General features: G+C 43.8%; 1 protein-coding gene across 3 annotated transcripts in view; it reads left to right on the top strand.

The window, feature by feature from the left end:
* RBFOX1 (RNA binding fox-1 homolog 1) overlaps positions 1-23,445 on the top strand; it is a 1,454,978-nt gene that overhangs the window by 520,654 nt on the left and 910,879 nt on the right. For all 3 annotated transcript variants that reach the window (XM_045072277.1, XM_013055179.2, XM_013055184.2), the window contains one exon: positions 17,588-17,635. Coding sequence is in view for 1 of the 3 variants with exons in the window: in XM_013055179.2 (XP_012910633.1) it covers positions 17,588-17,635 (48 nt within the window). In the remaining 2 variants the exon portion in view is untranslated. The remainder of the gene's footprint in view (positions 1-17,587; positions 17,636-23,445) is intronic.

Below are 23,445 nucleotides of genomic sequence, written 5' to 3'. Positions count from 1 at the left end.
GAGGGGTGGGGAAACAGAGATAGTGTCTCTTGCCTTTGTTGATGGATCTCAGTGGAACAAAAGTGAACCTTCCAAGGTAAGAAGGTAGGCTGGCATGGGTGTTTTGCTTGAGGTATCCCTTTGATGATGCTGTGCCCATGTGATACCCAGCAAGGCTCCTTTTTAACTGAAGTGTCTGCAGGGCCTACCCAACCTGGAACTCATTGATAAAGCTTTAAGCAGCCTCCAGGCCTGTTGACCTCCGAGAGTGACTTAGGCTGACTTTATCGGCAGTGGCTCTTCTTTTTCATTATATTTGCTATTACCAGAGCTGATCTTTTTTCTTAAAACCTGTTAACCTTATATAAGGGGATGGGACCATTTGAGCTCTCCGACAGGAAGCTGATGGGAAATTGTAAGCCTCCAAAATAGGTTGAGAGCTTCCCGTTGTTTGGGGTCCTGGCGGAGGTTACTTTAAAAAAAAAAAGGCGGGGGAGAGATTGGAATATAAATTCTTGGTGTTTTTTTCTGGGGTTGGCCGATTTCTTCCCCAAGAGCATGCCTTTTTTCTAGCCCTTGGGGGAGGGCTGTATCCATCTTACAGAGAAAGCTTGATGAGTAAGTACCCCAGTGTCGATGTTAGGACAGGTCATATGTTCAGAATTGCTGCTTGTGCCTATAGACCAAGAAATGCTCTTCTTCCACAGGTAGGCAGAAAAGAATTGTGGATATTTAAATCTGAAGATGCTTGTGCCTGGCTATAGGAAGACACACTATTATTTGATTTCAAGCCAGTTAGTGAAGATTGTAAATGGGCATGTGTGTTAGTGACTTAAAATCCAGGCTCTGTGTTAAACCTTTGATAAGCATTTTTCATAAACACAAATACACACACACACACACTTGTATATTCTGTTATACCAGTCATACTGAGTAATTGATGGAAGCTCAAAATGGTTAGAAGAGCTAATAAATAGCAAAACTGCCTTCTGTTGTGTATTCATTAACTTCTCCATTAAAAATAAATTTTTCCCATGGACTGGGTTACTGTTTTAAGAACATGATGATGACGAAAACCAATTGGCTAAGTGGTTAAGATCACCAGCTTTTGGGTAAAATAAATCTGGTTTAACTCCTAGAGCCAGCATTTGTTAGTTCTGTGACCTTGGGCAAGAAACCTAGCCTCTCTTGAGTTTGTTTCCTCTAATGGAGATAATCATTCTGTCTGCCTCATGGGATTAAGTGAAGTTTTATATCTATCTATCTCTCTATCTATATACTTATATCATGTATAAAACACAATATATACTTACTTATCATATATATTATATATTTATTAGACTACATAAATATAAAATATAAAATGATATATTTGTATTTTATTATGTATTTTATATTTTATTTATATATTATATACATCTCATATTTATGTGTGTGTATATATATATACACACATACACATACATACGCAGTTTTTCACTAAGAATGACTTTTTAGAAGAAGTCTGGTTGGTTTTGGTACCCTTGCCTTTGAGGAGCTGTTAACATCATGGAACAGACAGGCAAGGATGCCGTGCACTGGAAATACAGGTCCAGATGAGCTCAACCCCACAATAGAAGTGCATGTGGAGGGTGTGGTGCCAGAAAGCTGTCTCTTCTGGGTGGTTAGAACAGAGGTTAGAACAACTACCTTCAATAAGCAGGTAATTGGGTAAGCAGATGGAGAGTGGTTCAGGTTAAGGGGACACAGTGAATCAACTTTCTGGAAGATAAAAATATTTAAGAACAGTTAGATTCACTCTGAATGCAGTATCTGTGGAGAAACATCATAGAGTACAAATCTAGGAAAGAAGGTGGGATTGGTCAGAACATGACTCACTCCCCTGGAATTTAAATCCAAGTAGTCCCATGCTTTCACCAATTCAGAATTGGTTTGAGATGATTATGGTACCAAAAGGAAAATTTTTCTTCATTTTATGTATTTATATATTTTACCCAACATGAACTACTTAAACACACTTGAAAAATCAAGCTCATACGTTTAGGTCAGTACCCAGTGCATCTGAACAAAAAGCAATCAAATGTTAAAAGGTATTGGGGCGCCTGGGTGGCTCAGTGGGTTAAAGCCTCTGCCTTTGGCTCGGGTCATGGTCTCAGGGTCCTGGGATCAAGCCCCGCATCGGGCTCTCTGCTCAGCAGAGAGCCTGCTTCCCCTTCTCTCTCTGCCTGTCTCTCTGCCTACTTGTGATCTCTGTTTGTCAAATAAATAAATAAAATCTTTAAAAAAAAATGTTAAAAGGTATTAATCTTCTTAATCAGAAATCAGAAATCCTCTAATATATCAGAAATCAGACAGACTTCTGTTGTAATTGATCATCTGAAAATCACAAATGTAGAAGTCAGTAAACAAACAAACAGCAGAGAAAACACCAGAACATATATTTCGCTTTAAATATTTAAAAGAATGAAATTCTGGGGCACCTGTCAGGCGTAGTTGGTTGAGTGTCCAACTCATGGTTTCTGCTAAAATCATGACCTCAGGGTTGTGGGATTGAGCCCCAGGTTGGGCTCTGTGCTAAGCACGGAGTTTGCTTGGGACTCACTCTCCCTCTGCCCTGCTTCTCTCCTATTCTCTCTCACTCTTCCAAATAAATTAATTAGTTAAAAAAAAAAAAAGATTGAAACTCTATACAGATAACTGGTTGTGAATGTAGAACCAAATAAAAGAAATCACAGCAGGAAGTACAACGAGGCATGAAGGAAGACACTAGAAGAGCATTGACCTGTGTCTACATATTCTTCAAGAACATGACAGTCTGGGACTTTTTAGCCGGAGGGCGAGACTTGCTAAAGTTAACCTCTTGGAGGTGGCATTGACTGAGTTACAATGTCAGAACCAGCCATCCATGTTTTAGGAAGTGAAGACAATGAAACAAATTTTATAGGCATTTTATCCCGAAGGGTTAAAGTGATAAAATTTCTCATTTTAAAGAGATCAGCCTTTCTAATTGGGAATAGTCAGCCTTTATCTCTCACCTCCTTCTCAGGACAGTATGGATAATTGAGGTATTTAAGACATATTGAGGGCTATCTTAGATTTCTACTACTCTCTCCCAAACATAATGTTTATGTCCCATAAATTGTATAGGCCTGTCAACGCAAAAGAAAAAGTAATCAGAACTTTAAAGAGTATTCTTAATTCTCTTTTTGCGAGTAAAAACCAAATGACAGTTTCTGCAAGTAAACATGGCATTTGGGAAAGAGGGTGAACAAGCAGCGAAATGTAATTACCCTAAACTGTCTCTTTTAAGGTACATTTTTCCTGTACTCATGTAAGAATTGATATGAGTGTTTTGCAGAGTGGATTACTAATAAATCACATGGTTTGGGAAAGAACATTTACATCCATATTTCTGTTTCATTTTCTGAAAAAGCTTAAGTGGTTATTTCTCTGGTGACTTTTGAATTTACTCTTGGGGTTCCAAAGTTCAGGGTCTACTACTTAGATATACATATTTATTATAATACAAAAATAAACTTTTGGGGTGCCCGGTGGCTGACAATTGGTTTCAGCTCAGGTCATGATCTCAGGGTCTCAGGGTCGTGGGATGGAGCCTGTCGTCTGGCTCCGTGCTCAGCCGAGGAGTCTGCTGGAGACTCTCTTTTCTCCCTCTGCCCCTCCCCCAGCCTGTGTAAATAATGATTTAAAAAATACACTTTTCTTTCTGGTATGTTAACTTTTAGATCCATGTTGGCAAACTTAGGCATATTCCATTGAAAGCTAAACCAAGAGTATCTGTATGTTCTTTGATGAGTGAAACTACGGACACAAAGATTGAATATCTTGTGTTACACAAGTTTATATAATGTCTGGCCCTCCAGTAGCAAATTTGTACACTTAGTGTTATTTCCTTCATAATACCCTTTCCAGAGTATATAGAAAATTGACAGAAAACAAGAGAGATCTGTATCTTTTCCAAATCCATGCTGGTTTGGTTTGAGCATTGGTGGGAGTGATGGAGACCATTTGTAGATTACTTAAGGCCGTAGACAATAAAGTTTGTATTCTTGGAACAAAGAGTTGATTACTTAATCTTATTGAAAAGGTTACTATCCATTTCCTACCAGAACGTGAAATGTCAAAACAAGGTCACAAAATATTGCTTCCCAAGAAATTGTGTTTGACAAGATGGCTACAGCCCAAATGAATACTGCAAATAACCAGTTTTCAAGGAGAGCTGTGGCTCCACCCAGCAATCAGCAAAGCTTTGTCAATGTCTTAAAGCAGAGCCACTGCTTGGAAACCGGTAATGCATCTCTCTATACTCAAGAGGTGTAATACAAGAATGCTCCCCCCCCCCCCCCCAGATAGTTTGCACTAGCTCTGTTGAACTTCAGTAATGCTCTACCTTCTCTGATTGGCATAATCCTTGCTTTGACCATTAGTTGTGTTTTTGGAATATCTGATTCCTAGAAGGAGATTATATATTCAATTAAGTGGTTTTGTTTAGTCCTTACAGTGTGAAGACCCTTACAAGAGGAGCTTAGTGGCTGTTGATGTAGACTGTGAACATCAAGTCCTAGGAGACTTGTGCTCTTAGAAATTCCCATCTGGGGACACCTGGGTGACTCAGTGGGTTAAGTGTCTGCCTTTAGCTCAGGTCATGTTCTTAGGGTCCTGGGATCAAGCCCTGCATCTGGCTCCCTGCTCTGCGGGGGGCCTGCTTCTCCCTCTCCCTCTGCCTGCCACTCCCCCTGCTTGTACTCTTTCTCTCCCTCTCAAATAAAATAAAATCTTTAAAAAAAGAAAGGAAGGAAGGAAGACAGATTCCCATCTTTTGTTGTTCCTAGGGATCCACTTAATGGACAGAGATCGCAATGACACTGAAGAATTCAGGCAGTGTTTAGAACCACCTTATATAGAGAAGGAAGAATAATAATGATGAAATTATCTAATAGAACAATATCTAGTGAACATAGATAACTATAATAAGGTTTAAAAATTGAAACTGTAAAAACAAACCCTTCCAACCCCTCTGACTACATGACAGCATTGTACGTGCTTTATCCCAGCTTAATACTAACACCAGGCTGATGGTATCCGCACTGGTACTAATCCTATTTTCTGAGAAAGGGAGGGCACAGATAAGTTGCCTCATCGAATCACATAGCTGTTAAGTGGCAGAGGGAGCATTTGAAGCAAGGTAGATTCATTCCTGAGTCTTCTTTCTTATTTTGGTCTACACAGCGAGGTTGAAATTAAAATACAGTTTCTCATTGCCTTTGCCCTCACATATCATTGTGAATTCTTTCATTATCTTAGTATTGCTGAACATTCACTGTGTCGCATTTCCTCAAGTGGTTAGTAGATTAATTGAGAACGAGTCTATATTCTTTATTTTTTTGTTCTTAATTTGAGTCCTTTATATAGGCAATGTGGGGCATAGCTACATTGTGTCAGATGTAGAGGACACTGGGAAAATTCATGTGGCCCTATAGTGAGGAGTGAAAAGCTCCTCATGACAGACCCAAATTCTTGGTCCAGCTCCTCTTTCAGTTGACCTTGAACCAGATTAAGTTTTCAGGGCACCATATCAAACCAGTCCATTTCCTGCTCTAGCGCCCTCTTGGGGTTGTTTGAAGGCAAAGCTCAACGACAAGCATTAATAAGAACACAACTGCATCCAAAACCCAAAGGAGGCTGTGGACAGGGAAGAGTGCCACTATGGCAGCCCGCTCTCAAGTGGAAGGCCAGGCTTCTTTTTTTAAAAAGGGCCTGCCTGATTGACAGCGATGCTGCGGGCCCACTCAGTGGGCAGGTTGTAAAGCCCGCTTGCCTTTCTGCATCCTGCTCTCCTGATACTCCGTTTGGTTGCTTACCTGGAGTGCATTAAACTTCAATTTGATAATTGCGTCCTCAAATCCCTTAATGAAGGCGCCTATCAAAGTATAAATAATTACCCAGTAATTTTGTATTTGCAAACTCTATCCTGGCTGTTTATGCTTCTCTGTGGTTCAGATGGGAAGTTCGGGGGGCCTACCTCACACTTTCCTAAGTCAGGGAAATTTCAAAAGCTCTGAGGATGGCATCCTAACACCATTCCCCACCCAAGGAGCTCACGTCACTCCCTCCCAACACTGACCTCCATCTTTTCTCCTACTATTTATAAACCCATTGGAAGGCTGCTTTTTTGTTTTGGTGCTGGTCGTGCAGATGTCTGTCTGCATCAGAGGTACTGTCCTGGAGCTCCTGGGTGCGATCCCCTGGCTCCCTGAAGGCACCCAGGATCCCTGTGAGCTTGGGCTGTTTGCTTCTGCACTTGTTTCCTCATCGGCAATGTTTTGTCCTTTGGACAACACACGCCTTAGTCATGGCAGGCACATACCAGCGGGCTGTTGGGCTTTTCAGTGGACGTGCTGGGGGTCATGCAGGAAGCTAAAAGCCGAGAAGACAACACAACAAGACGAAATGCAATAGGACAAAAACCTGACTTGGGTTGGGAGTTTTTGTGGGGGTGCTCCTCTGAGTATGCAGTTTTGGGGGGGTTGCTTAGCTGCTGGGGCCTGCTATGATCGAAGGGAGAAGCTGCATTGCCGGCAGAAGCCAGGTGACACACCCAAGGCTTCCTGGGCTGGTGTTTTTCTCCTAGACACTGTTTTTAAACACCCAGACTTGTTGAGAGCTGAGCAGGTGACAGCTCCTCCACAAGTATTATTCTTAAAAGCTGCACTAAAATTATTCACCTCATGTAAAAACAAGTGCGATTTACATCTAATATGGGTAATTACTTTTACAGTTAATTAAAAGCGCTCTCATTAAACCCCTGCTGTGATGCCAATGCATAGCTTTTATTTGCAAACAGACCCTTGGTTGGAGTTTACCTTGGTGACATACAGCTCCTACCTGAGAGGGGGCTGCCTTCCTCAGTAGCAAATTTAATTCTGCTGAGCCAGCAGCCCTGGGCTGCCAGGGTTCCTGCCAACTCTCTCTCGTCCCCTGATAACTAAGCTGCAAAAAAACATAGGATGAAGAGTACAAAATAATTCATGGTGGGGTGAGGGTGCGATCTTCAAAGAAGAAAGTCACAACTTTTCAATGAAAGACCTGCTATCTTTATTTGCATGAAGATGTAGTTTGGGAATTCTTTTGTGGGCTTTCTGGCTTTACAGCTCTTTCCTGCTACCTCTCTCCCAAAGAGAATATCCCATAACCCATCCCCACTTAAAATTCCTCTCCAACATAAAGTCAGCAACATGGCATTCTGAGCTAGCCAACTAAAGTAGGTTCTACTCTCTTGGTTGAATGGCGTTATATTGAGATCTTAGCTCGCTCTTTCTTTCTTTCTTTCTTTCTTTCTTTCTTTCTTTTGTGGCCATTTGTATGAGTTCAGGCAAAACAATTCTGAAATAAATTCTCAGTCTTCACATTCAGATTGAAACTTACCGTTTTTGGAGCATCCCGTGCCTTGAAACAGAGATATACTGAACCTCCTTAAACACATACTAATAAAATGCTTTCTCAAATGATCACATTCCTGCTAAGTAATTAAAGCTTATTAATTAAAGCATACAGCCATTTGAGACTTAAATTTTGAAGAAAGAGATAGATTGTAATATTTCAAGAAGTTTACAGACTCTGTGAATGGGACGCTGTAGTGTAGTGCTTCGTGCTTTTTAGTATTTTATGAAGTTATTTGCTGCCCTCTGCTGGCATTTTATGAGATTGCAGGGGCTGAGCAAATTTGTGAATGGAGACCAATGAAGTGGATATAAAACGTGGCAGTGCAAATGTTCTGTGCTATTCTTTACGTATTCAGGTGACCTTATTTGAATCTTGGTCTTTCGAGCTGAATCAACACAAACTGAAAAATTCAGCAGGAAGGCACGCATGACTCCAAACTTGTACCAACTATAGTTATGAACAGTTATTCTTTTTTATTTTTTTATTTTTTCCCCCGAAAAGAACTTAAATAATGCAATTTCATTTTGGTTAATGTTTTAAATATTCAGATCCAAAGACAAATTATGGTGTTGAGGAAAGTGTACAATACAAAGCATGTAGATTGGTTTCAACCCCTCTTCTGTCATTTGTTATCAAAGCCAGTGCCCAACACTCTTTGACCCTCAGTTTTCTCATCTGCAGAATGGAAGCACTGGGGCAAATGGTACTGTGGCTTGTATTGATTTTCAAAGTTTGAATCTCTGTGAGGGTAGGAAAAAAAACAAAACAAAGCCTGAGAACCCAGGTTGTAGTAAATGTTCTGAGTCCTAGAATCTCAGTTCATACTGGTTAGCTTCATTTTTTTAAAATTAATTAATTTTTTTTAAATTAACACACAATGTATTATTAGCCCCAGGGGTACAGGTCTGTGAAACACAAGGCTTACACACTTCACAGCACTCACCATAGCACAATACCCTCCCCAATGTTCATAACCCCACCCCCCCTCCCTGCCCACACCCCCCAGCCACCCTCAGTTTGTTTTGTGACATTAAGAGTCTTTTTTGGTTTGTCTCCCTCCAGATCCCATCTTGTTTCATTTATTCTTTTCCTACACCTCAACCCCCCCAAGTTGCATCTCCACTTGCTCATATCAGGGAGATTATTAGCTTCCTTTAAGTAATAAGTAATTGTTACTTGCAGAGCAGTACGAGACTTAAATGTCCAAACTATAGAAAAATTGCCATTGAAAAGAAAACTATAGGGGCGCCTGGGTGGCTCAGTGGGTTAAAGCCTCTGCCTTCGGCTCAGGTCATGATCTCAGGGTCCTGGGATTGAGCCTGCTGCTGCTTCCTCCTCTCTCTCTCTGCCTGCCTCTCTGCCTACTGTGATCTCTCTCTCTGTCAAATAAATAAATAAAATAAAATAAGAAAAAGAAAAGAAAACTATAAATGAAGGGGAGCAGATGCTACCCCAAATTATGCCTTTTTACCATAAGGATCATTTGGGGATGATTACTTTAGGGAATCTCTGAGAACAGGGAAGTTGCCCTTTTTGTGAAAAAGGTATTTACATTTATAAGAGAAATCTCCATCTGTAAAGGTGTCTTCCTGTACCAGAAGAGAAAGGGGACTCCAGCTCTCCAGAAACTCTCTTCAGTGGAGGAGACAGTGATTTAATAATCTCACCCTTGTTTACTGTGTTTTGCCTGATAATCTTTCTTAATGGGCCATTCCCCACCCAACTGCTTTCTTTGCCTTTAGCTGAAGAAGGCCTTGATGGCTGGGGCCATTTTGGGACTTACTCATTTTTTTTCTGGGCCTGTCCCATGTATATAGGAAGTATAAAAGTCATTAAATTTCCGTTTGTTCTTCTCTAATTAATCTGTCTTTGATTATGGGGATATGAACGAAGAAGCTAAAAGGGTAGAGGGGAACATTATTTTTTTTCTCCCTGACTATTGTGGATTTAGCTTTTAAAATGCACTTTCGAATTCTTTTTGGAGTGTGATTTCGGAAATGTACTTTTTCGATAATGTTATAAACTGCCTTGCCATAACACCTGGATTTCTTCCCGAGTAGAAGGGTAGTTGATCGGAAACCCTGTTTGGATTTGGCATGAATCTTTGGCTGCGTCTCCACTGATACAGGACAGATGTTAGGGTTCGGGGTCGAGAACGAATTCTCTTTTTTTTTTTTTTAAAGATTTTATTTATTTACTTGACAGACAGAGATCACAAGCAGGCAGAGAGACAGGCAGAGAAAGGAGGAAGCAGGCTCCCTGCTGAGCAGAGAGCCTGATGGGATCATGACCAGAGCCAAAGGCAGAGGCTTTAACCCACTGAGCCACCCAGGCACCCCCAAGAAGGAATTCTTGAGACATGTTGGTACAAAAAGGGGACAGGAGGTGTGGGCTGTGCCTGGGTCCGGAGGGATGGCCCATTACACACTTTCAAGTTGGAAGGCGATTAGGGTTAGTATAAGTCTCTAAGGAATTTGGAAGCAAGGTTTCCAGGGCCTTAAGGGGCTAGCTATTGTTGGGGAAAAAGGTCAGTTGTGACTGTCTAATAAAACCTGACTAATGAGACCTTCCGATGTATATGGGTGGACCACATTGTTGCAGAATTGCAGGGTTCTTTTCTCTTTGAGTAGAAGAGTGGATCTGCCAGACACAAAAGGGTGAAGTGATAGTTTATTAAGCGAAGGTGAGAACAGGAAGCAAGCTCTCTAGAGGAAGAGGGGTCTCTTCATGGTCGCCACATGATGTAGTTTTGAGACGGGCCAAGAAAGATTTCTTGAGACATCTTTTGTGCAAAAAAGTGGATTTAATTAAAACATAGGGAACAGGACCTGTGGGCAGAAAGAACTGCACTAGGGTCACAGGAATAGCCCAGAATATACTTTCAAGTTCGGAGGGGGTTAGGGATAGTGTAAGTCTCTAAGGAATTTTGGAAGCAAGGCTTCCAGGACCCTGAGGGAGCTCACTATTGTTAGGAAAAGGTCATTTATGACTGTCTAATAAAACCTGAGTCATGAGAACCTTCAGATGTATATCGGTTGGTCATATGCTTGGGGATGATTACTAACATATATCTTGGGGGAATAGAGATAAAGGAAGTTTCCAAAGGAATTTTTATGTTCAAGTAGACTTACACGATCCTAGGGGTCAGGCTAAGATTGCCTTCTGCCCTCAGCAAAGTATTAACATCGAGGCCTCTGAGTTCCTAGAGGAAGGTCGCTTTGCCTGTTTCAAGGACTTGTCAGTGGGCTCTAAGTAGTAAGGAAATCGAATTTTTCTTTCGCCTTTGTTTCCCACATCATCCACCAGCTCTTGAGAGCTGTTTTTAACGGTAGGTATTTCCTTTGAAATGCCCTATGGGACTTGGTGGATAGCTGAGTGCAGGAGAACAATGCTACGTCAAAGATAAACTGACCTCACTTTACCCTCATGTCCGGTATAAGTGCCCTGGTCTTTTCCCTATGTTGTCCTTCCAGGGTTGATACCTGAAGTCATTCCCAGAAGTTCCAGGGGGGCTGTCCTCTGAAAACACAAGGGCCCGGGAACAGAACACCTATGCACCTGTCCTTGCATCTCTTATATAAAGGGGTTTTTCTTCTCCCCCAGGGGTTGGATTGCATGGCGTGGTCTCTGGATCATGCCTTTCCTTTCTCTGCGATGAGTAGGCAGGTATCAAACATGAGGGAGTCACACTGGAAGCTCCTGGAGGCTCTTGATTAGTTTCCTGTGGCTTCTGTAAAAAATTACCACAAATCTGTGCCTTAATACAACAGAAATGTATTTTCTCATAGTTCTCATAGTTCTGGAGGGTGCAAGTCAAGATGTCAGAGGGGCCTCTCTCCTACCAGACTCTCTGAGAGTGAACCCTGCCGTTGTGTCTTCCAGCTCCTGGTGGCTTTGAGCACTCTGTGGCTGGTGTCATGTTGCTCTAGGCTCTGCCTCTGTCTTCACATAGCCATCTCCTTTCTATCTCTTAAAAGGACTCTTGCCATTGGATTTAGGGCCCATATAGATGATCCAAGATGATCTCACTTCAAGATGCTAAATTACATTTGCAAAGACCCTATTTCCAAATAAGTTTGCATTCTCAGATTCCAGGGATTGGGGCACGGAGTTAACCTTTGGAGGACTACTATTCTACCCACTCTAGACTCCTAGCGTCTAATTCCTCTAAGGCCTCCAGATTCCCACTGGCAGACATTTCCCTCCACCTATTCCCAGGGACCTTTACCTTCTGGGCACTTCAGAGCTGTGAATGATGCTGACACCTGCTCCAGGATGATGGTTCTCTGCACTGTGGGCATAAATAACCCACGAAAATCAGCAGAAATGCCGAACGCACAAAAATGCAAAAGAAAAGAAGTCTCTCTTGGGAGAGAGAACAGCTTCTGAAAAGAACAGACACACAAGTGCTCCGATGTCTAAAAGCCAGAAGAACTCGGAAGCCAGAAGAACTCGGAAGACTTGGAAGAGCAAACTTTAAAAATAGAACCGTTTTTAAGTTCTCAGGACTCTACTCAGAACTCGGTCTCACAAAGACATTTGGAGGATGCCGTCGATGACAGCTAACATTTATCGATGACTCGCCATATGCTAAGACCTTTGCACGCATTAGAGATGCCTGACAACACAGGAGGCGGCTATCATTATTTTGCAGACAGGGAAACTGACGCACCAACCCACATCTAGTGTGGGGCAGAGTCCAGGTGCATGAAGCCAAGCAGTGTGTTTCCCTCGCGTGTGCAGAATCCCATCTGTTGCTAGCGTCTGAGTCACCATTTGGAGTTTTCCAGCTACAGAAAGGAGAATGCCTGGCTTCTGTAGGGAAATTGATGGGTTGGTGATGAGTACACGGCTCTAGATTCATACTTAACACTTACGTCGTTGAGCTGTTTCCCAAGCGAAGTCATCGAGTGGGGCTGAAGTACTTACTCGACTGTTCTGGTTCGGAAAAGGTCAGGCCGGAGCCCACCCGGAGACACCAGCTCTATGTGGAGTGATCTGAACGATAATTTGTTCCCGCCAAAGTGACATTTTTCCAATTTGAGTCCAACATTGTTCAGAGGCGAGTGTAGTCCCCTGTGGTGCCTCCCGCGTAGATCTGCAGCGGATGACAAACCAACAATATCATCTAAATAAAAAATCCAGCGTGGGCTTAGTAAATTAATCCTGACAAGAATAAATTGAATAATCTTAGGGAAATGGCAAGAGCCCTGATTCTACCAGATGGCTTTTTTCTGTTGCTTGTGAGGGTCCTTGGTGGCAGATTAAAAACAAAAACCTGCCTTTGGCTTATTGATTGCGTTAGTTACTTGATTAACACCTGCCACTTCTTTGTGGGTAAATCAAAATTGGATATGGAGACTCTTCCCTGAAAACTCAACGTATATTCACTGGAGGAGAGAAAGGAAATGAACACTTCCCCTGATCAGAACAGCCTAAAGCAGACAAGGAACTGTTGTTTCCTGCCTGGTCGCTAGGTGGCATCTCCTGGGTTTAAAAATAATTCATGATTTTCATCATTCCCATTCCCGGTTATTCTCTATGTGTCTTAGTGGATGAATACAAAGAGAGTTCTTGGTTTAAGAGAAAGTGTTCATGGGACACCTGGGTGGCTCAGTCCATTAAGCCTCTGCCTCCGGCTCAGGTCATGATCCCAGGGTCCCGTGATCGAGCCCCTTATTGGGCTCTCTGCTCAGCAGGGAGCTTGCCTCCTCCTCATCTTTGCCTCTGCCTGCTTACGCTCTCTCTCTTCCCCCTCCCGGACAAATAACTAACTAACTAAATAAATAAAATCTTAAAAAAAAAAAAAAAAGAGTAAGGGTTCAAGGTCAGCCAGGGACGTCAGCCATTAAATCAGGGGTGTGGTGAGAAAACAATGACCCCCCAGTCCCAAGAGTGGGCTTTGCAGATCATCTGAGAATCTTGTCTGAGTCAGCGGGAGCCGCTATAACAAAATAGAACCAACTGAGAGATTTAAAACAACAAAAATGTATGTTCTTACAGTTCTGGAAGCTGGAAGTCTGAGATCAGGGTGCCGGCGTGACCAGATTCTGGGTAGCACTCTTCCTGGGCTCTGTGTTCTCACATGGCCTTTCCTCTGTTCATGGATGCGGAGAGGGAACAAGCTTTTTGGTGTCTCTTCTCACAAGGACATTAATCCCGTCAGATCAAGTTCCACCCTTATTTTTTTTTTTACCTCATTTAACCTTAATTATTTCCTTAGGGGCCCCATTTCCAAATACAGCCACACTGTGCGGGTGGTGGTTAGAGTTTCAACCTCCGTATTTTGGGGCACACACTCTTTCTACACGGTTGTTAAAAGGCAGAGTCTGATTCAGTGTATGTGTGGTGAAGCCTGAGATGCTCTATTTGGGGCCCAGACCCCCTCTTTGAATAGCCCGTTTCTCATAGTATCCCTTTGTCACAAATAGGCAATCAAGACTTCACAAGGTAAAGACACTTGCCTCAGCCCCACAGCCGGCATGCGATCGCTGCACACTTGGGAGGCAGGCGTCTGGCTTTAGCACAGGAACTCTAACCATGACAACGTCCTGCAGTCAAGGCTTCAGCCTTGAGCTCCCAACGGAACCCCTGAGGGCTTGCTAACACAGAGATCTCTGAGCATATCACCCGCTCCGGCCCCAGAAGATGCAGTTTTTTAATAGGTTCTCAGGTGATGCTGGTTTTGCTGACCTGGGGATCACACTTGGAGAATCACAACTGTGCCTCGACTCTAGATCATTTTGCTTTAGATGTCCCTCCTCCCCATAGAAAGGAAAATAATGAGACACGTGGCCTGAATTGTCAGACTGACCAAACACCTCGACTAAAATAAAATAAAATCACCTAAAAGGAAAGCAAAGTGCCTGGTGTTAGGACCCACTTTTGGGTGTAGACTTAGCTCCATCGTGTGTGACCAAGAATGGGTTACCTGATCATTCCCCCCAGTTGTTATATGGTAAAACACTAAAAATGCCAACCTTGTTTGGTTATAGGGAGCTTAAAGACAAGTGTGAAAAACACCTACCATAGTTCCATAGTGCCAGGGAGGCATCCAATCATTGCTCATTGTTTCAGTCCCATTTTACTGATATTAAAACATTCTGTTACATAAAGAGCAGAATCTTCAGATTATGATATTGTCTTCTTTTGTTCCACTCGTGATTCACACAGACCTAGAATTTGTTATGCTTAATAAATCACCATGGTGATAGCCTTCCACTTAATCAACCCTCTCCGAGGGACGCATCAGTAGAGTAAACCCAGCTAGTTCTTGGGGGAGAGAATAAATATTTCTATAGATTTAACTCACCCCGCGCTGAGCCACTGTTGTTTGCAGACCCCTGCATCATCCTGCCTCACCCATCGTCCTCCTCGCCTCCATTGCTAGAAGAGTCGGGCCCAAAACCTTGGCCTGGTCCTTGGCCTCCATCTTTCCCTCATATTCCACATCTGATCCTTTAAGGCATCTCTTCACTCCATCCATATTCTTTTAAAAAAAATTTATTATTTTATTTTAGAGAGAAAGAGAGAGCAGGGGCAGGGAACGAGGGCGAGGGAGAAGGTGGCTCCCCACTGAGCATGGAGCCTGACGCAGGGCTCAAACCCACAACCCTGAGATCATGACCTGAGCCAGAATCAAGAGTCAAATGTTCAACTGATTGAGCCACCCAAGCACCCCCACTCCATCCAGATTCTGACAACGTCTTACCACCTCCCTGCAATCACCGTTCCCAGCCACACCACCACCTTATATCCAACCTTCGGCAGCCACCCCCAAACCAGTTTCTCTTTGTGCCTCTCAGTTGTCTATCCTGTTTAAACAGAAGTCAGATCATGTCTCTTCCCACTTCAAAACCTGTGAATGAAGAGAAGCGCTGGCCAGGATGTGGAGAAATTGGAACCCACACGCACTGCTGGTGGGAATGTAAAATGGCGCAGGTGCTATGAAAAACAGTATGATGGTTCCTAAAAAAAAATTAAACACAGCATTAGCCTGTGGTCCAGCATTTCTCCCTCTGGACATCTATGCAAAAGACTTGAAAGCAAGGACTTGAACAGATGTGTTCACAGTATCCAAAAGGTAGAAACAACCCAGTGTCTATCCATGGATGAACGTGGATCCACACAATGTCATATATACATGCAATGGAATATTCTTCATCCTTAAAATAATGGAATCTGACATGTACTACTAAGTACATGGCTGAGCCTTGAATGGAGTTGTGCTAAATGAAATAAGCCAGACACAAAAGAGCAGATATTGTATGATCCCTCTTATATGAGTGTTATACACCGAAGTGGGCCCTACCCTCAAGTTTGTATCTTGAGGCTCCAACCCCCAGTACCACTGTTTTCAGATACAGGGCCTTTGAGAGGTAATGGAGATTTAAAATGTCATAAGGACCCTAGTTTGATAGGACTGGTGTCCTTAAAGGAAGAGGAGGGGACTCCAGAGACCTCTGTCCATGCACCCAGAGAAGACGCCACATGAGGGCACAGTGAGAAGGTGGTGGCCATCTACAGACCTGGATGAGAGGTCTCACCAGAAACCCACCCTGGCAGCATCTTGATTTTGGACTTCTGGCCTCTGAAAGTGTGAAAAAATAGATCTCTCTTATTTAGGTCTCCCAGTCTGTGGTATTTGTTATGGCAGTCCTAGGAGACCAGCACAGTGAGGTCCCTAGAGTTGTCAGACTCACAAAGGAAGTAGACTGGTGGCCGCCAGGGGCTGGGGAATGGAGAGGACATGGGGGTTGGTGTTTGTTTACTGGGGGCAGCATTTCAGGTTAGAGAGGGTGAAAAATTTCCTCGAGGTGGAGGGTGGGGATGGTTACCCAGCAACGTGAACGAGCTTCAAGCCACTAAACCATACACTTCAGAAGGGTTAAATGTAAATGCTGTGTGTATTTTGCCCCCAGATCAAACAAACTCAAAAACCAACCAACCAACCCTGGGTGGTTCCTCACTGCTCTCAGAATGAAAGCTGACATCCTCCTCTGATCTCATCTCCCAGTAGTTCCCTAATTTGCTTCCCTCCTGCCACTGAGTCCTCCTTCTTCCTTCCTGCAGCGAAACGGTGTCTGATACTTTGCACGGGCTCTTCGCTTGCCTGAGAGGCTCTTGCCCCAAATGGCGACATGGCTCATCCCCTAAATTCCTTCAACCCTTTGCTCAGTTGCCACTTGTCTTTAAATTTAAGATCTTATTCCCCCGTGCTCACCATTTCCATTCCCTTCTCCTTGCCTTGTCTGTCTTCATAGTATGAATCCTCTTATAATATTAAAAAATACCATTTACTGATGTTTCCTTTTTAATTGTCTGTCTCCTCTAGCAGAATGTAAGCCTCACCAGGGCAGGACTTTCCATGTGTTTTGTATGTTACTGAGTCTTCCTTTCCTAGAGCAAGGCCTGGCAAGCAGGAAGTGGTGAATGCCTATCTTCTGAATGCATAAGTAAATGAATATTACAGATGCTTTTGTGTGTGTGGGGGGGTGTGAGCCCTATTCACCTAACTGGTGATTAATTCACCTAACTGGTGAATTCCTTGAGGGTAGAAACAATCCCAGAGCAACATGAAAAAAGGCATAAGAAGTTAATGTGCCATCAATATAGCTGGATGGGTGGACCCATGGATGAATGGATGGACAGATGACAGATAAATGGATGAGTGGGGGATGACTCATGGATGGAAAAGTGGATGGGTAGAAAGATTAAAAAAAAATAGATGGTAATGGTTTGGTGTTGAAAGGTGGTAGATTTTATTATTCTAAATCTTGGAATGAGAGAGAGAGATAGATAATAAGTCTGAGTGAGGGGAGTTTCTGCTGGTCACGATGGGGGTGAGGGAGCTCATATTATTTTATGAGCCGTCAGCTTCTCTCTGTTGTGGCCTCTGATCCATAACTTTTGCCTTCACCCCACATCTGCATGTAATAAAGCTTAGTTATGACATCCATATGTCTCTAATGCAAACACCCGGGCATATACTTCTTAAAAGGGCTATAAAGAGCAATGGCTCGAGAAACAACCGTTAGGAGTGCGAGTTTTTTTTATTATTTTAAAGGGCATTTCAACGACACTGCTGAATGTTCCCTGACCAGAAGTCTGACTCCTGTTCTTTCTTTTTCTTTTCTCTTCCTCTCAGGATATCAAAGCAGACTGCAATACTTGTGTGGAAATAGAGGACAGAAAGGTAAGTCCGTGTTTTTCATCTTTTTGGTTTTTTAAAAAAAAAAAAAAAAAAAAGAACTCTATGACTTAAACCCAGGTGTTTAAGGCTGGATGATGGCTTGCAACCGTGATTTGGGTACTGATATTTGACGCTTAAAGGCAGTGATACTTTAAAATGTTTGTCTGTGTTACCTCTGATGGTTTTGGTGAAGAGCACATAACATAATTAAGTATGAATATGTTGGTGCTGATTTTTTCTCTTAGTCCTATGCTTGTCTTCAGGAAAATAGCTCATTTATCCTTAACTCATTTCACCTTGTTGTTGAATGTCATGAACCATTTTTCAGTAATATTACATACATATATGGTAGGATAAAAAATATCAGACTTTCCAAGGTGTGTCCCCATATTTGATCTATACAGTTTGAGAGGGAGCCTGCATTAGTTTCCACCATGACATATTGATGGGAACAACGATGTTCTATGGCATAGATCTATTTCTGTGAGATGTTTGCGGGGGTGCAGTGAGCGGAGGTCCTTTTTTATATTTTCAGAGCCCCTCTGTCTCCCATTTATCTTCCTGTTACACTTGGTGTGGATCCACTCAGGAAAAACAACTGTTAGACAATTGTTCTCCATGCCCTGTCCTTATTGACGCGAGTTCACAGCAGTTTCCCTGGTAAAGGGCATCCAAGCAGATCAAATTCTACCTTTAACGCCTTGGATCCAAAGAGGTCAAGTAAGTGAATTGAGGGTACATATCTCCTGGCTCCTTTTGACATCATTCCGCAATTTTGAAAGATGCTTCTCTGTGCAACTGTACCATTATTGCCAAACGCAGTTACTTCAAGCAGAGGTTTTCAGCCCTGATTTTGTGATAGCTCTGTCGTCTACTGATTAAGGATGTGGTTGAGGACTCCTCAAAGCAAAATTTGCTTTTTAAATAAAAGGCAATTGTCATGCATTGTTTTAAGAAGTGTTAATCTCCTCCTGTTGAAAAGAATAACGGTATGGTGGCTGAGATTCCCTCATCGTGACCCTTGGGTAGGTTTAGTTTCTGGGTGGTTCTCTTCATTTGCAGGCAAAGGCATTCCAGTTCATGTTTGTATCTGCTGCATATTTGCATGCTGGTGTTCTTGCAGGGTGTGTAATTTTGTGTGTTGGGCAAATGGAATTTAGGCTGCACATATGTCTGCAGTCTTTTTTCATCCGTTCCTACCAGTTCTGCTGTGGGGGATCCGCCCCAGTTGCTCTGCCCATGTCAAAGTGAAAGCTCATGTCACCTGCCCCACTTTCTCCATTCGGGATGCTTCCAATCCCTTGGACTTTTGTGGAAATCACAAGCGTGTTTCTGTCATATATATGATTTTTGGGGGTATCTTCTTTGCTAGTAGTGTTTCAAAGACACCAGGAGTCCTGATACCTTACAATAATATCAGTCTTCCATAAAATAAATGAGCAGCCAGGATAATCTTTGGGCAGTGAAAGCCGGCCACATGGCTCCATTCTGCTGATCCAGACTGTCACTGGTTCCTATGTCGTGGCAATAAGGATCTCTCAAGTCTGTGGATGCCTCGTGATGTTTTAGTGGTGGGAAAAGTCGTATCTGTACACGGCTTCCACTATTTTCAGACAAGAGAAACACACATGCGTGTGTACACACATGCACACACGTATATGCATTTCTGTGCTTTGTCATAGCCTGTGGGGTTGAGTCAGGCACGCTAAAAACAGTCTGGTCTCCAAACAGGTTCACCCGGGGTTTTCTAAATATGACCAAAGACGCAGGAATCAACCACACCTCTCCTCCAGCAGTCCATTGGTGATGACTCCTAGCAGTCCCACAGCTGTAATGCCCACCTCTGTTTCTGCAGTCTTCTTCTCGAAGGACTTATTATTCCTTCTGTCCAACTGGAGAAATATTCTTCCTCCAGGAATTCTTTTCTGATTTATTTTCATGTGATTCTTAACATTTGGGCTGTAGCTCCTCTGGGTCTCCTAATGGGGTTGACGGTGGGGGTGAGGTATGGGGAGGGTAGCTCTGTATGTCGGGGTCTTGTCTCCTAAGGGAAAAGTCAACCCCAGTCATCCCAGCGGGGCACTGCCCTCCCCCCAACCCACAAAGAGTGCCGGCCCCACCCCTGCGTGCAGGGTTGTGGTAGGAGGGCATGCAGGGAGAGGGCAGCCGAGGCATCAGGAGTGATCTTGATCCAGGCTCTCAAATGCACTCTGGTACTTCTGTCACCCTGACGTATAATTATGAAATTTCACCATTGAAGTGATGACACTTGCTCCTGTGTGTGCGCGCGTGCGTGTGTGCCCCTCTCCACTTAATCCGAATGCTTCTGGCAAAATCAGTAATTTGATAAAGTGGAATTGAAGTGACAAGAGATGACAGAGGTGCTAAAATAATAAGTCAGCCCGCCTCTGAAGATGCAGCCCTTGGCCCGTGTGGGTTTTTTTTTTCCAAGCGCGGAGTGCTCTGAAGCAAACCAGCCGTGATTTCTCGAAAGCTCAGTTGCCTTTTAGTCAGGGAAGCTTAATGTGGTGTCTGTGGGACGAGGTGGATCCCCGGGAAACCTGGTTTTTATTTCCTTTTTCATTTTCCTTCTGCTTATCCTTCCTTCCTGTCTGCCTCTCTTCAGTATACGCTCTCTGTTGGGATGCATTTGTGGGCTTACATCTGTGCTGCAGTTGGGGGCCTTCTGGAGAGAAGGATTTTAGAAAACAGGACCTCGAGTTTGCCGTGGAGTCTAATAGGGTCTTTCCCTGCTGCCCCCTCTGGTTTCATGCCTCATCCTGTTCAGCAGATGAATCATTCTTGAATTGACTGCATCCCGCGGGTACAATGACGGAAGATAAGCGGTGAACCCTAAGAGCTGAGAGAGCCCTCATCCTTCCTGTGTTTCTGGTCTGCACACTGGTTCTGTCCGAGACCCAATGAGAGACTCCTTCTCTCCAGTGTCTCTGTGTTTCTTTATTCTGGGTGCCTGTTTTCCACCGGCAGACATCGGCAAGGAGCTCCCTGCCGATTGCCGGTTGCATATGGAGAAATGCGTGCCTCGTATTGGGGGAGTGCTTCTTTTTCACGTTTCCATTCTGCTTCCAAGCTCACCAAATCCTAGAGTCCCTGCGAGTGCACCTGCCTGTGGATGGCTTTCTGGCCATTTCTTAGAGTCATTCAGAGGCTGTCACGGGAAGATCTCAAGGGCTGCAAGCATTTTTCACCCTTAAGTGGGAAGCAGAGCTCAGATTGTTTCCTCCCACAGTGAATGCCGTGGAGCTAATGCAGATTTAGCAAAGGTGATGGGAGCCAGCCCATCACTGGGAGCGGCCGTATGGCCTTACAAAGCCGCCTGCCCTTGACATTTACAGCGCCCTTGTTGCTTGTGCGGAGCCGAGGCATTTAAATTCATTTTTATTTGTGGTATAAAATCCATCTGAATTCCAGTACTATTATGAAGACTGCAATTCAGGTGATGGCAGAAGAGGCGGATGGATCAGCCGGGGGGAGAATCTGTCAGGAGAAGATGAGAGCCCATTTGTCAAAGGCTATAAACACAGACAGCCCTTCCTCTTCTCACTTATCGCCTGGCCTGGTGCAGCTAAACAGTTTCAGATCCGCTATGAAATTGCAGGGAAGGAGTTTGAGCTGTTTTCAAAGTTGGGGCGACTTTCAGATTGGATCCAGTTGGAGCTGCGATTGGGTCCGGAGCAGATGCTGTCTGCCTCTGTTAACCCTGAGCGTTCTGACTTTTCCCTGTTATGAGACTTGCTCTGGATCAGGATTCTAAAGGGCCTTCCGTACTCAGCACCCTGTGCGGGAGGTACTAACAGGATCCCCATTACAGAAAAATGGAAGAGGTTAAGTGACTTGCCGGAGAACAAGTGGCATCAGAGGCCAGGATCTGAACTCACAGATTCTTTGTTTTCTTTTTTTTTTTTTAAAGATTTTATTTATTTATTTGACAGAGAGAGATCACAAGTAGGCAGAGGCAGGGAGAGAGAGAGAGAGGAGGAGGAAGCAGGCTCCCCGCTGAGCAGAAAGCCCGATGTGGGACTTGATCCCAGAACCCTGAGATCATGACCTGAGCCGAAGGCAGCAGCTTAACCTACTGAGCCACCCAGGCGCCCTGAACTCACAGATTCTTAATGCACAGGCTAGGCTCTTAACTCTAACGCTAGACCACCTCCCACACACAAACATGAAAATTACGTTTGTAGGAGACTTGCCTTTTCCTACAGATGAATTTCTGCCCAGACTGGCATCTTCATCCATTGCCAATAAAATCACCTGTTTTTCAATTTAGGACAACCTTCAGCCCTCATGTTCTAGCTCTGGTAGAGACTCACCATATTGACTTACCATACCCTTGTCAGCCCTGACCCTCTGATGAGCCGCTGACCCCGGTGGTAGAGATGCCAGGACTTTTTCTGGTCTCTTGAGGACAAGAGAAAGCAGCCCGACGTGCAGTGCTGGCTTCTGTTTCTGGTAGACCTGGTTCAGTTCTAGCTTTTGTCTTTCCACCAGGGTATATGCAAGGATTAGAAATTCCATGCTCACAGCACAGGAGTGAACATAGTGTAGGAGTGAAAACCATAGGTCTTAGAGCTTGAAAGTCCTGTGTTTTTTTTTTTTTTAAAGATTTTATTTATTTATTTGACAGACAGAGATCACAAGTAGGCAGAGAGGCTGGCAGAGAGAGAGAGAGGGGGAAGCAGGCTCTCTGCTAAGCAGAGAGCCTGATGTGGGGTCCAATCCCAGGACCCCGGGATCATGACCTGAGCTGAAGGCAGAGGCTTAACCCACTGAGCCACCCAGGCTCCCCGAAAGTCCTGGGTTTTTATCCCAGTTCTCCTACTTAGCAGTTCTGTGACTTTGAGAAGCTCTCTTATCTTGTATCAGTCTCCATCTGCCTGTCTGTGAATTAGAGATAATATAACTCACTTGAAAAGTTGATTTGAGGAGTTGATAATACTGTAAGGAGTATGTGACACACACACACACACATACACACGTATAATGCCTGGTACAAAATAAGAACACAGTCAACTGCATCTACTTTCACTTTTGCTTTTGCTAATGTCCACAGCTACAGGTATCACATGTCATTTATAATTTAATTTTTTTAAGATGATGAGTCCCCCAGAGAGTGTTATAGAAGCTCACAGAAACAGACCAGTAGGGTACCTAGGGACCTAGAAAGCTTGGGGAATGTTTTACAGAAGAAGAGATGCTTGGCCTAAGACAAAGGACAAACTCCCCCATCTGCGGGGTCCAGGCAGGAATCCCATGTTAGTGACGGGGATTGAGGGCTGATATGAAGCCATGGGGACAGCAGTGAACTCAAGAACAGTGACCCCATATGCAGGGGTTCTGTTGCAGCTACCTGTTACCATGGGGAATATACGTTCAGTGTTGCCAATTTCTAAGGCAATCTGGAAGTACGGATTTTAGTGGAAAACTACTGATTTTTAAAACACTGTGCAAGTCAAGTAAAACCCATATGTAGAGAAGATTCAAGAGACTTGAAGTCTTGAGACTTGCAAGCCAAGTCTCAGTGGATTAGGAAGATGTGAGTATCTTCAGTGGCTGTTGAAGACCTGACTGGCAGAGGGAACAGGGAAAGCAAAGACGGAGGCCTAAAAGCATGTGGCATGTTTCGGTTAGGTCCAGGCCCGGTGTGCATGTCTGAGGGTGACCAGTGGGGAGACTGGCCCAGTGAGTGGGTAGAAGATTATGGAGAGGAATGTTTGCATTGCCGATGGTTCACAGGCATTATATCAATCTCCCCCCAGTGGAAGGAGAGAGTAAGGGAGGTCAGGTCCTTG

This window comes from Mustela putorius, unplaced genomic scaffold (assembly GCF_011764305.1).
Source record: "Mustela putorius furo isolate JIRA1106 unplaced genomic scaffold, ASM1176430v1.1 tig00004007_pilon_pilon_pilon, whole genome shotgun sequence".
Taxonomy (NCBI): domain Eukaryota; kingdom Metazoa; phylum Chordata; class Mammalia; order Carnivora; family Mustelidae; genus Mustela; species Mustela putorius.
Note: the sequence above shows the minus strand (reverse complement) of the source record. Positions and strands in the feature narration are given on the sequence as shown.